At 38.2% G+C, this 14039-nt stretch overlaps 1 protein-coding gene and 1 long non-coding RNA gene across 9 annotated transcripts in view; one reads left to right on the top strand and one right to left on the bottom strand.

Moving 5' to 3' along the window:
* Positions 1-2893, bottom strand: part of LOC116589818 — a 36188-nt gene extending 33295 nt beyond the window's left edge. For 4 of the 5 annotated variants that reach the window (XR_004285409.1, XR_004285410.1, XR_004285408.1 and 1 more), the window contains exon 1: positions 2316-2424. This is a non-coding gene — a long non-coding RNA (uncharacterized LOC116589818). Of the gene's footprint in view, positions 1-2315 lie in introns of all 5 variants that reach the window. The other variant, XR_004285407.1, reaches the window with a different exon arrangement.
* A 6370-nt stretch (positions 2894-9263) lies between these two features.
* Positions 9264-14039, top strand: part of ICE2 (interactor of little elongation complex ELL subunit 2) — a 63759-nt gene continuing 58983 nt past the window's right edge. Inside the window, exons 1-4 of one of the 4 annotated variants that reach the window (XM_032342732.1) lie at positions 9264-9397; positions 10112-10251; positions 10339-10473; positions 12653-12757. In XM_032342732.1, the coding sequence (XP_032198623.1) occupies positions 10433-10473; positions 12653-12757 (146 nt within the window). In that variant the 5' untranslated portion in view covers positions 9264-9397; positions 10112-10251; positions 10339-10432. Of the gene's footprint in view, positions 9398-10111; positions 10252-10338; positions 10474-12651; positions 12758-14039 lie in introns of those variants that run through there. The other 3 variants (XM_032342731.1, XM_032342733.1, XM_032342734.1) reach the window with 3 other exon arrangements.

Below are 14039 nucleotides of genomic sequence, written 5' to 3'. Positions count from 1 at the left end.
ATGACAAACCCCAGACAAGGCTTTTAATATGTATAAAGAACTGCAGTGTTAGGTGGTTTATTTGCAAACCGTTTTCAATGTTGTCCATTTTTATGGCACCTTTAACAATATTCTTGTTTCCAAAGTACAAAAAAAAAAAAAAATAGGTTAAATAATCTAGCCATAACTGAATGTCAAGCAATAAAACAAATGACTTTTGTGCATAGACTTAAAAAAATACAAATTTTAGACATCTGCATGTAAATGCAATCTCTTGTTTACTGCTTTCTTCAACTTGAGCAATTGATTCCTTATTTACTATTAACTTAAGAACTTGTAATGGCCTGTAAACATTTTCTCTCTTACTCTTCTTTCAAATTTACCTTTGTCCCTGCTTTTAAGTCATAATATTTAATGTTGTTCTGCACATCTCTATACAGTTAACTTTTTGGCTTTCATTCTGTATAGATAAGAAAATGTTATATTATAAACAGCCTACTCAGTGCAAATATTTATCTGTTTATCAAATCCACAATATGCTGTATAATACTGGTTTTACTATATAATCTATTTTAGACATAGCTGTTTAGAACTAGAGTGTGCTATTTTTGTGTTTTTCTGATGTGTGGTGCTAGATAAGTTACTTTTGTGAACAAAAAAAAATCCCTTTTATTCCTAGACAATACCACCTTTGGGTCTTGTTAATTTCACTGAGTATAACTATATATTTGTATATATATACATATATATATATATCTACCTGTTCCCAACTGGCAGCTGTATCAGAGTGCTGGATTTGGGACATGCTTTTCTCTTTAAATACATAATATCATTATATAAATTATTCTAGAGTGTATTTAATTAGGATAAAATTACTTCCTTAGTATGGATATTTGACATCTATAGGGTGAATTTGCTTTTAAATATGGATATATGAAAACTTCTTAGCATTTACTTTATGTTTGCTACTTGGGTTTATACCATATCTTCTGAGCTGAAACTAATTTGCCAGGCCTTCAAGATCCTAAAGAAACACTCTAGTTTAATGGAGTAATATTTTTTTTTCTTACTAAGGAATTATATTATTGGCACCTGACAGAGTTGTGTACTTATTTCCTATTATAGATAATAGGCATTTATATAAAATATCCTTGGTGGCTGGATGGCAGAATAAACCTTTCCCCTCCTACATGAGCCATGAGAACCATGGAGACACCCGCTATCATGGCAGAACATGGGCCATAAAGGAAATTTGACAAGGGACATTCTGTTTCAATATGACCTCAACCAGTTCCATGAACTGAGCAAAAGACCTTCATTTTAAAAGTCATTTAATAATGAGCTTAGTTAAACTCTTTCACCTGTTCTCCCAAGACCTATTGGCATTGTTAAAAATCAAAGTATATCAAATATCTAACTAAGGATGTAGTTAACCTTATTAAATATTGATTAGAATTGTTCTGTAATATTACTGAATTTGTAAGATCTTTAGCAAAGATTTTTGAGCAATTTATAAATATAGAGCAAATGTTTCTGTTTACTGCACTTTTTGTAATTGAAGGTGATAAATTCTCAAGCCATGGTTATTGGCTTCCGTGCACTGCATATTTACCCACAATTCTAGACATTTTCCATTTTTATGGAAGAGTTGCTGTTACCTTAATTATAAATGCAATCATGTGGTTAATGAGAGCGAATGCTAATAGTTAACCTTTTAAAGTGAATTGGCTACAGTTTAGGGAGAAATCTCTTTTACTACAAATCACATCATTCCTTATTGCTTCACTTAGAGATTGAAACCTGTTTTTCTGCTTGTTTTTTAAGCACCATTTAGTATCCTAAACTTCCTGAGAGTAGAGATTGTATCTCTTTGTGTCTACACAATGGCCAGCACATGTCAGCATTTGATAATTGTTAAATGACAACTGTGCCCAAATTAAAATTTTTTCCTGGGATTTTTTTTTTTTTTTTGGTGAATTTATAAAGTAAGTCAAGCCTTATGGTTAACACTTTCTTCTACAACCAAGTATTAAAGCTACGTTTAAAAAGACCACATGAAATGCTGATTCTAATTGTGTGTAGGTCTTGAAGATTAAGCACACAAATTTCACAAAACTCTGTGAGTAACAAACTCAGCCTTCTGTAAATATACATGCAAGTTTGGAAACAGTAATACTGTACCTATAAATATATGCTGTCTGTTTTGTGTACAGTATGTAAAAACTCCTTTTCTGCCACACTAAAAATGCAAGCCATTTATGGAAATCCTAAAAATAGTATTGTACTAAAACTTTGCTAATGATCTTTATTGGAGGATCATCCAACGTTTCACTTACATTGGGTTTTCTTTTCAATTCACTCTTACAGTAGTCTGCTTCTTTCCAGCTGTTTGTTATTTTATTGAGTCCTCAATTTAAAAAAATATTTTGATTCATTTTGTAAATACAAGCTGTAAAAAAAAGAGAGATTTAATGTTGTCTTTTAAATACTCCGATTTTCATTCTAATATGAATGTTGTTATATTGTACTTAGAAACTGTACCTTTAATATTACATTACCTTTATTAAAAGTGCATTGAACACATCAATTTTAGATGTGCTTTATGTACTGTTATCCTATAATAAAACTTCAGCTTCTAATGGAACACTTGCCTTGTTTTTATTTTTTATTGGTTATTGAGTTGCCTTGTACATAGTTTTCTAGTTCATATTTTGTCTCCAGAAAATGGGCTAGTAGAACCTTGCTACTCAAAGTGTGGTCCACAGATCAGTAGCACTGACATCAATACGACCTTCACCTTATTAGAAACGCAAAATTCTGGGCACCTTCCCAGACCTACTAAATCAGAATCTGCATTTTTACAAGATCCCCAAGTGATTGGTTTGCATACTAAAGTTTGAGAAGTACTGGTGTGTAGTACAGTACTTTTTTTAAAAAAAAAAATAATTCATTTTGGGGCACCCGGGTGGCTCAGTTTTTAAGTGACTGTCTTCTGCTCAGGTCATGATCCCAGGGTCCTGGGATCGAGCCCTGAGTAAGGCTCCCTGCTCAGTGGGAAGCCTGCTTCTCTCTCTCCCACTCCCCTTGCTTGCGTTCCCTCTCTCACTCTCTCCTCTGTCAAATAAATAAAATCTTCAAAAAAAATAAAATAAAAATAATTCATTTCCATTTGCTGAAGGAAAAATGTATAGAAGGATCATGCTACCCTTTGGATCAGAAAAGTCAATGAAAGAAGTTTGAACTTGTGAGATAATATCTATTGATTGGTTGTAGCTGCCAGAAATGCAGAAGTGAGGATTCTCAGGCTGTCTCAAAGAAGGATGCCATGACTGGTTAGTGGTGTCTGCCGTGATGTATAGGAGGGGAGATATCCTGAATGCACACCATACTTTGTCATGTTTGCTTTGGAAATTATTAAAATGGAATGTCAGAAATGATACCAAAGACTTTAAAAATCTGACTTAACCTGAGCTGTCTTTGCCCTACCCCAGCCCAATCACCTCTTGAGTAGATTATATAGGAGTAAACTAATAAATTTAAAATCAGCTAAGTATCACACTATTTTAATGATGCAAAACACCTCATCATAAATTATTTTGAAAGTAATGTCAGGACATCCAAATTGTAAAATATCCTGAAGTCAGAATAAAAGCAACTGAGTTGGCATTTTCCTCCACAGGCATACTACAATACCTAAGTGTCTCTTGCACTCAAGAAAATAAATATTTGACCTGATTCCCAAAGTTGCTTCATGTGACAGTCCCTACTCCTGCTTTTATTTCCAACTGCCTCAGAGAAGAGGAAGAATGAGATTATGCATGTGAAATATTTGTAGACTGTCAAGTTCTATATAATTGTAAATGTTCACCACCTTCTAGTATCCCAGGAAATTGGGAATTAATGGAAATAATGGAGGTCGAGTTATGAAATCTGTCACCTCCTGGCCTTTGGCCAAACCCAGGCCTAAGCTCCTTCTGATAAAAACAATGGTTTACACTCATCTCTCCATCATGGATTAACTTGCCCTGCTTCAAGAGGGATACTGTAACTGGAGCAGAAGAGGGATTTCTTACCATTCTGTACCTAACGGTCTCATGGGCGAACTGGAAAGGAAAACAAATGTCAGGTCAATAACCTCTTGGGGAAAAGCAAAAGCAATAATCGTAGTAAGACCTGACCACAGTGTGTCTTGGTTTGGCACTGTTACTACTAAGCTTTGTCTCAAGAGGCAAGATCAGTCTAGCCCCCCCAAATTAGACTTCCACTGTTACTATGCCCCTGGGTCAAATGGACCAGTGCAGAGCTGGCCTTGGCTTCTCATGACAGGTCTCTGAAAAGACAATATGCTGTGGAAGGTAACTGCTGATGTGCTGAGATGCAGCTGGGCACGTTCACTTCCCCTTTTGAACAAGAAAGTGGAGATGCGGCCCAGCACTGTTCAAAGCCATGGTCTAAAAGAGACTGTTAATATAATACAAGTTCCCAGAGACGAGAAGAAAAAAACTTTCTTACCTAAGGGATTTCAGGAACATGGGAGGAAGCAGGAAATTTTTGTCAAGAGAACACTCCTGGATTCCAGAAGAATCACACTGATGGATCCTCAGCTTTTCTTAAGGCAAGCCTAGACTCTCAATATTGGCGGGGTCCTCTGCTAAATTAACATGCACTCTAATTTCACTGTACCACTAGTTGTGAGCTGGAGAAAAGTCCTTTTTTAAATTTCTAATGTCATTTATCTCTGATGTTGGAAAGAGATAAAAGAGTCTTACTACATTGACTTTGCCTCTGGATTTTTTTTTACTCCTTAGGAAGGGGACTGTTATCTCCAGTACAATATAGTCATGTCTTAGCAATCCACTTGTGGTTTATCCACTCAATGGGCTCCTCAAACATTATTAATTCCAGGATGATTTCCTCTTTGTGGGGGAGCAGTTGCTTCAACTACTCATTGTTCTGTGCTTAAAGAACAAAAACTAATTTTAAGAAGATCCTCACCCAAAATTATGGTGGTAACCTAACAAATCTCACATCTACATTTTCTACCATTCTTTCTTTATCCCTCCAATAAAATACACACTGTATTCTAAAGATAAAGCTAAATAATGGCTTGCTTATCTTACTTGAAATGATCTCTTTGGTCATCAGCCTCTCTCTGTGGGAGGATCAGAGGTCCCCTATAAAAGATCAGCATTCAGGTGAACAGTTCTGGGTAGTTTGTTTTTAGTACAGGGACCATGTGATACAGTACACTATGAAATATACTTCACAAAATATCATCTTCAGAGTAGAAAACTTTGAACATGTTAGCCATTCTCCTCTGAAACCGGATAGCCTGGGCCAGAGCACTGTGTTGGTATTCAGGAGTAATGATAATTACCTCCCCACTTGAAATACATTTGTTGCTGAAAATCCAGGTTTGAACAAATTAATGTTGGCAACAGTATTTCCCCCAATAGCTCTCAATCGATTCCTAGATCAAAACCTCTTGCCTAGAGAACTATTTCTGAATTCTCATTCTGAGAGGACCTTATGGATGATTTTAAGTTCATGAAGCAATTCCCTGAGTGAGGTAGTTGCCACACAATCAACTCTCCAAGACTTACTTCATCGCAAATCAAGCAGAGGGAGTTCACTAGGTAAACCGTAGGAAAATGATTTGGTGCTAATAAAAAATAGATGATCATGCATATTTCTGTCTTGACTTGGTCCACAAGAACAAATACAACTGGAAGCAACTGTAATAACTTCAGTTAGCTAGGTGGTTGCCATTTTAAAAGTTCTTTTTTGAAATTTGTTTCAATGAACCATTTTATAAACTCAAGTACCTACTGTTATAAATTCTTTTAAAATGAGATTGATTTCTCACTCAACTTCTGTGTTTGAAGAATGGAAAACCAACTCTTTCTTCTGCCTAAAAATCCACAGAATAAAATATGATCACTTTGGAAAATATTTTGGTAGGGTCTTAAAGAGTTAAACATAAATTAACATACAGTCCAACAATTCCACTCCTTGGTGTCTGCCCAAGAGAAATGAAAATACAAAGTCCACACAGAGACTGGTAAACAGATGCTCATAACAACATTATTCATAACAGCCAAAAAGTGGAAACCATCTAATGTCTGTCAACCATTGCATGGATAAACAAAATGGGGCATATCCATAAATGCACTATAATTCAGCAACAAAACTACTAACACCTATTGCAACACGGATGATCTTAAAAAATATTCTGCCAAGAGAAAGAATTCATATTGCATAATTTTACCTATAGGAAATGTCCAGAAAAGGCAAATATATAGAGATGGAAAACAGATTTGTGTTGGCCTGGGGCTGGAAGGTAGGAAGAGAGATTAACTGCAAAAAGACACAAAGGCCTTTTCAGGGTAATGGAATGTTTTAAAACTTGGCAGCGTTGACTGATGGTTGCAAAACTCCACACATTTACTAAAAATGAATGAATGATACAAATAAAATGGGTGAATTTTATGATACATAGATTACACCTCAATAAATCTGTTCTAAAAGTATGTACTCACAAGGCGCCTGGGTGGCTCAGACATTGGGTGTCTGCCTTTGGCTCAGGTCAAGATCCCAGCGTCCTGTGATTGAGCCCTGCATTGGGCTCCTTGCTCAGCGGGAAGCCTGCTTCTTCCTCTCCCACTCCCCCTGCCTGTGTTTCCTCTCTCGCTGTGTCTTCGTCAAATAAATAAATAAAATCTTAAAAAAAAAAAAAAAGTATGCACTCACAGACACACACACATACACACTCGTTTCTCTATCACCCAGAGTAAAGTTCGACGTCCAAATTGTCTAATATGGCATGAAGTCTCTATCCCCTTCTCCCTTTCCAGTCCAATGGCTTTCATTTCCCACACACACACAACAGTGCAGTAGCTTTCCCCCTTCCCCAAAACATGCAGTGCTGTTTTACATTTCTGCACTTTTTCCCTACTGAAAACCCACAACCCCTTCTCTACACAGAGAACTCCAACTCACCTTTCAAGACGCAATGTAAATTAAACTTCTCTGAACTGGCACCTAAGCTGTCTCATCAGAATAAGTTCCTTCCTCGTTGTGTTCCCAGAGAATCGATATATTTATATGTGTGTATGTGTGCACGTGTTGTGTGCGTGTGTGTATGTGTGCCATTTCTTATTTGTATTGTAATCATCTATTTACAATGCCACCTCCACTGTGGGTTTTTGTATTTTTGGAAGGCAGAAAAAAACCCTATATGCTGACTATTTTACGTTGAACATCTACTCTTTGCAATGTACTTTTTACATGTTACTTCTAATAGTCACAACAACTCTGTAGGTGAGATATTACTGTCTCCTTTACCCAATTAGGAAACGAAGGCTCAAAGAGGAGACACATGTGTAGGACCACACTGGCAGTGACCAGGAAAACTGAGATAAAACTGGTATCAGCTGGACTCTAAAAATCTATGTTGTTTTCACTAAACTGCTTCTGGCTCACAAGTAAAGCATAAAGAAGAAAGGATACATGTATCTAATGTATTGTAATGGCAAGAGTTATAAGACCTGATTTTTAGCATCCATTCTATCACTGACCATTTAATGTTGGAAACGTCATTTGACAACCTGGACCTCAGTTTCTTTATCAGGAAAATAAGTGGGACTAGGTAATCTCCAAAGTTCCCTCTGGTTCTAAAAATTCTGATTCTGTGTGCTATCTTGCAACCACCAGAAATCAAATACACCAAATCAGAGCATGCTCTTTGATGATAATCTGTAATCTCAACACAGCTCATGTCTGGTGATGTTACCATAACATACTACTATGGGCTGATACCAGCAGCGTAAGTGCTTGGACAATTCTTGAGCTGTTTCTTAAGCAGCTGTTAAAGAGTAGGACAGGACTCTCAATTCTCTCTGACTGCATGCTTCATGAGATAGTACCCAACACGTGGAATTCTACACTGCCTTGATGTCCATCTCGGACCTAGCACAGGCTAGGACACTCACCTGATACAGGCTACCAGGTCAGTGCCAGCCATTGTTCCAGCTGATTTGCAAGTATTCACAAGCATTGCCTCCTAACATGCCTCTTCCCTACAACCCACTCAATACATTGCCAGATAAACTTTCCTGAAATATAGAAACTCCCACTGTGTCATTCCTTTGCTGATAAGCAACTTCCACTCCACAGTCCAGCATTTTATTTCTTGTACAATAAAGTCAGAATCCTGAGTCTGGCTTATATGCTCTTCTGTGGCTTAATCCCAATCTATTTTTCAAACCCTTTTCCTCTACTACTCTTTATAGTCCTTGCATTCCTGGCAAAATAAATTACCTAAGGGTCACTGTATTCAAGGCAGATTTTTAATAGAAGTATAATTTCTGTGTAAACATTATTTAAACAGTATCATAAATCATTGTAAAATTTAAAATATGCTTTCCTGCTAGCATACAAACTGGACTTGTTTATGCAATAGGTTTACGCAGTTTCTTGTGCTGGTCTCTTTCTAAAAAACGCCCTTTCCCATGATCTACATATTTCAAATTCTTCAAATGAGCTGCCATATCAAGTTCCCAATGTGGTAACTGACATGTACGTATTCATTATGTATCTTCAGCTATCCAAAGCTGCTTTCTGTCCCTCTCCTTAGTAATTTCTCTCCCTCTCTGAACTCATACAATCTCTCTTAAGGAGCTTACTACTTTCTATGTTGCTTTATATTTTTTAATGTGAAAGAAACCCAATGATCAAAAGCTCTTGGAAACACGGGTATTGGGCCTTAGTCCTACGTGTACCCAGCACCAAACACAAATTTTAAAGTGCTCAATAGATATTTCCTTAGTGAATGAAAATAAAATTAGTGGGGAGCCACCAGAGTGGCTGCTGGTAGAAACTGACATCTGGAAATAGAGTGGGGATGGAGTGGAGGTGCTATATATGCCAAGTACCATGCAGAGCACAGCTTCATCCATTACTTCACTTAATCCTTTCCAAACCCCTAACGAGGCGCTGATAGCTCCTTTTTACAGATGAGGAAACAGGGATAGGGAAACTAATACATTTGCCTATGGTCACAACCAAGTGTGTTTAGGTCTTCCCAGTACTGTACTTGTCGCCTGTCCCTCTTCTAACTTATCATCCCCTGAAAGTCAAGGACTTTTCTAGGATAACGCATAGCCCCTAGCCCCTTCCACGGGCATAGCCCCAGCAAACCCAGCCTCACAGTTTCCAGCGAAGTACCCGGAGTACGGCAGGGAAGAGAACACGGACCCCGCCCGCCGCATCGCTGGTGACGTCATTACGCAAGTACGAGGCGGCGCGGCCACGTCCTTTAAATAAGGCCTTCCGAGGGCGCGCGCGACAGTGAGAGGAGTGGGGTGGAGCGTGTGGAGTGGGGGCCGCGGCCCGGGCCAGAGCCGCCGCGGACCACGAGGTGGGCGGAAAGGATGCCTTGCAGCGGAGACGCGGAAGGGAGGGCGCTGCCTTGCAGGCAGGCACGCTCGTGAGGGCGGGAGGAGGGAACATGGCGGCCCCCTCGGCCAGGCCAGGACCCTCCGCTCCAGGTTTTGGCGCGGCCCCCACCCCCCCGGCTTTGCTCGCCCCTTTACTTGTCTTACTGGAACCTTGTTTCTCCTTCCGTCTCCTCTCCCTCAGCCATTCCTTTTGTCTTCCTTAGCTCCCCCTCCCCAACCCCAGACGGGGTCGTAATGTGAGAGGTGGATTATTTGGGGGCAGGTCAGGCCCGTCAGGAGAGACCGACTCCTAAATTTGACTGCTAGGTTTTCACACTCCTTTATCGGTACGTTTGAGGGTAACAGGAGAAGCACAGAACGTAGAGTGGTCAAGTCAGATTTGCCATCCAGGTGATTCCTTTGTATGATTCTGTGAAATGTCATTTAAGTCACCTGGACCTCTTTCTCCTCAAAAGTGTGGTTCTTTTTGAAAGATTCTTGATTTCCAGGGAGATTTTGTCCAGCATTGCTTGCCAGAATCTTGTCCCACAACTGTGTATGATTGGGAAAACGGATTTATTTGGGCAGTAAGGGAATAGAGGGGAGCTGAGTTAAGACTTAAGCCCCATGCCCTTAAGTGATCTAGTATATAAACAATGAGAACACCATTCAGTTTTGACTCTTCATTTCCACAGTGAGTTTTCTGAAAGTTAAGTTACTGGAGTAAGTTAAATGGAAAAGGGCTCCAACATCAGCTTCCTGTTCTGCTGCAAAGAAACTGGGGAGTATTCATCAGTGTGCTGTATTCTGTTTTAGGTGTCCCTGTCAGTTGAGGGTAGGTGTTACAGGTTCTTAACACACTTAACAGCCCCTGCCCCAGCCAGTCACCTGCTTTTGATCTTGACCTTTTGTTTTTCCTCAGTTGAGTGTAGATTCTGGAGAAATTCTGCCTCCGCTGGAGTCTCCACTGCCAGGCAGCAGAATTGTGAGATAGAGTGAAGCAGAAACCTAGGAATATGAGCTCCATGATGGCCATGGGTGAACCAAGGCTGAACTGGTGAGTTAAATCTGTTTGAAATCTAAAGAGGAGTGAAGTGGGACTGGTGGCTGGATTAGGAAAGGAGGGTTTCTGGTCTGGAGAGATTTGGAGGAAACAAAAAGAAAATACTAGTGGCTCAGACTGTACCCTGGTCTTACTTGCACGTACTGAGTACTTTTGAGTCATAGCTGATTGCACTTCCCTCCTAAAATGATAAAAGTTCATCACTCAAATTGCTACTAGATATAACTCCATCATGTTATTATTTTTCGTTCGTCTCTTAGTGAAGGACTGAGGCTAGGACTCTCTTGCGTTCCAAGAACCTTGCCCATTTCTGTACAACTAATAGAAAGACCCTCTTTAAGAAGAGACAAGCTTCATTTTATTATATGAGAACCTATCCCCAAGTGATAATATAAATGCATAGACTGTGTTTTAGAAGTGTATGAGAACTTCACAAATAGATGACTTGGTAAGTGTAGTTCTGTAGGACTCTAATACATGTGCTGTTCTAAATCAATTTAACACAGATTTACTGAGCATCCACTGTTCGCTAGCCAAAGAGAAATACTGAAGTTACAAGAGATGACAAAGATGACTTATGTAGTACCTGATTCAATCAGTATGAGCTCAATAAGTTTTTTGTTTGTTTTTTGCAAAGTGCTCCTTTCCCCCCAAGGAGCTCGCTGTCCTTGAGCCCATGAGTTTGTTTTTGTATGATATGCAAAAACCTTTTAACTGGGGTGCCTGGGTGGCTCAGTGGGTTAAAGCCTCTGCCTTTGACTCTGGGTCATGATGCCAGCCAGGGTCCTGGGATCCAGCCCCGCATCAGGCTCTCTACTCAGCAGGGAGCCTGCTTCCTCCTATCTACCTCTCTGCCTGCCTCTCTGCCTACTTGTGATCTCTGTCAAACAAATAAATAAAATCTTAAAAAAAAAACAAAACCTTATAACTTAATGAGCTTTCACAGAAACAGTACCATAACACGTAATAAGAAATCACTTGCTTGCATAGCAAGCAAGACATTCTAATTTTTATCATTTATACTTTAACCATAGTTGTGGGGTTTTTGTTTGTTTGTTTTTTGATAAACACCTTTAAAAACAATCAGTGTGGGGTAAATAATGCTAAAATTTCCTGTGTGGGAATGGGCCAGCCAGAAGTTACCATTTAATAGATTGTTCTGTTTTAAATTTTAGGAGTTGTATACATTTAAGCTCCTTATCATAATGAATGTGTTCAGATGCTGCACAGATGCTCTTAAATGCCATTGACATTATGAAACCAAATGTAGTTTACAGCCTTTGCACAGTATTGTAGCCCTTGGAACTACGTTTTTCCACAGAATCTTAATAATCATTGTCCTTTCTAGGTTACGGTTCTCAATGTTTTTAATTCCTTCAACCAGCATTTATTGGTTCTTTACCATATGTAATATGTTATATCTAATTATGATGTTATAGAAAATCATATAAGACTTTAGAAGTGGTTTTAGCTGAGTCACACCATTTATCACATTTGCCAAGTTAATGAGAATAGGTAGGGTAGTTAGTCTTTGTAGCTGCTGTCTTGTGACCTGGCACAATAATGCATGAAACAAAATTAAGTTGAGAAGTATTTTCTTTCAGCAGCCAAACATCTTAAATGTTATGCCACAGAACCTGAGGTGAGCCCTGCCCCTGACAGACTCTTACTCTACCTCAATCTGTTCTGTCTTTAACTCTTAAGTATCTCTGATGTTTAATTGGGGTTTTTTTTTAAGATTTTATTTATTTATTTGACAGAGATCACAAGTAGGCAGAGATGCAGGCAGAGAGAGAGGGGGAAGCAGGCTCCCTGATGAGCAAAGAGACTGATGTGGGCTCAATCCCAGGACCCTGAGATCATGACCTGAGCTGAAGGCAGAGGCTTAACCCACTGAGTCACCCAGGCGCCCCTTTAATTGGGTATTAATGTTAAAAGCAAGGCTGATTATTTGAACAGGAGAGTTTCAGATTGAGCCTAGGCTAAAACCTATCCAAGTAAAACATCTAAACTCAAACATCTGATACATGAAATTAAAATTATTAAGAGGTGATTATCTAGGAAAGGGGCTGTAGGGGGCATGTAGTTGTAAACTACAATTGTACCATTATGCTGCTTAGTCTGGCATGAGATTTTGAATTTTCAAATATAAGTAAATTACTTTGTTTCACAGGGATGTTTCCCCCAAAAATGGCCTTAAGACATTTTTCTCTCGAGAAAATTATAAAGACCATTCCATGGCTCCAAGTTTAAAAGAACTATGTGTTTTATCTAACAGGTAATATATTCATTTATTTTATTGTTTATTTTCATGTTTGACGTTATTTTTCTGATAATTGAAGTTTTATATTTGTATCCACTATTAAACATTCAAATTCTAAAAATGTAAAAATTTAAAAATGGAAGAATCCAGTACCCAAGGATGACTGGTCTTTGGTATATGTGTATTTATATATATAGATATATATTAACAAATCTTTTTGACCTTTATCCACACAGATATAAAAACAAAAATGAGATCATACTATAAATAATGTAAAATACTATAAAACTGTTTTGCAGTTTGCTTTTTTCATTTAAAATAATATTTCATGTATCTTTCCATGCCTCTATATATAGCTTAATCTTAATTGTTCATAATACTTCATTATATAGATATATTTTTAACTTACTTAGCTAGTCTGATATTGCAAAATGTGTTCCTCTTTTTTGTAATTATAAATAATGCATTAAAGAAATTTTGTAATAATTTTTATAAGATAATTTCATAGAAATTGAGTTCAATCAGATGGCATAAGCATTTTATATTTTAATAGATACTGCTAAATTTCCATGGATTTTTTTTCCTCTCTGGTATGAGCATGCCTATTGAATGATAATTTTCCCTTCTTACTGCTTGCTTGCCTGTAACATCTCTTTCCTTTGTGATTGGCTATTTCTATTCTGTTGTGGATGAGGCTTGAAACCAATTGGGTTTATTAGAATGGACTGTAAATATGCCAAGTGAGGAATGGGAAGCTTCTCTAGAGGAGCTCAACATTTACTTTCATCTTTCTCCATTCATTTTGCAATTGAGGAAGCGTATTTCTAGCCTCTGTGTGGAATGGGTCCCCATCTGTTCCTGCCTTCTCAGTACCCTTTCTGTCAATTAGCATCCCTTCCTACTGCTCTATTTTCATTTTTTCTCGATCAGTGCTTAAAGGTGCACAGATTTTTCCTGTCTCAATCCCTGGACTCCGTGTTACTTTCTTACCTCTTCTGTTATTTGTACTTAGATTTCTTGAAAAACTTGTATGTGTTTGCCGGGAGGAAATGAGGGCAAAAAACTATGACATGCAAAAAATGTTTAACAAAATGGCAATAATAGTAAGTCCCTCCCTGTCAATAATTACTTTAAATGAATTAAACTCTCCAGTCAAAAGACAGATTGGGAGAATGGATTAATAAATCATTTGGTTGCACATCTCACTACATTTGCTTTCACTGAATACCCCCCTCTAATCTGGCCTCCACCCTCATTAGTCTACTAAAACTTCTCCTCTCAAGATCATTGGTGGCCT

This window comes from Mustela erminea, chromosome 5 (genome assembly GCF_009829155.1).
Source record: "Mustela erminea isolate mMusErm1 chromosome 5, mMusErm1.Pri, whole genome shotgun sequence".
In the NCBI taxonomy this organism is placed as follows: Eukaryota; Metazoa; Chordata; class Mammalia; order Carnivora; family Mustelidae; genus Mustela; species Mustela erminea.
This window is presented reverse-complemented; position numbering and strand designations above follow the sequence as displayed.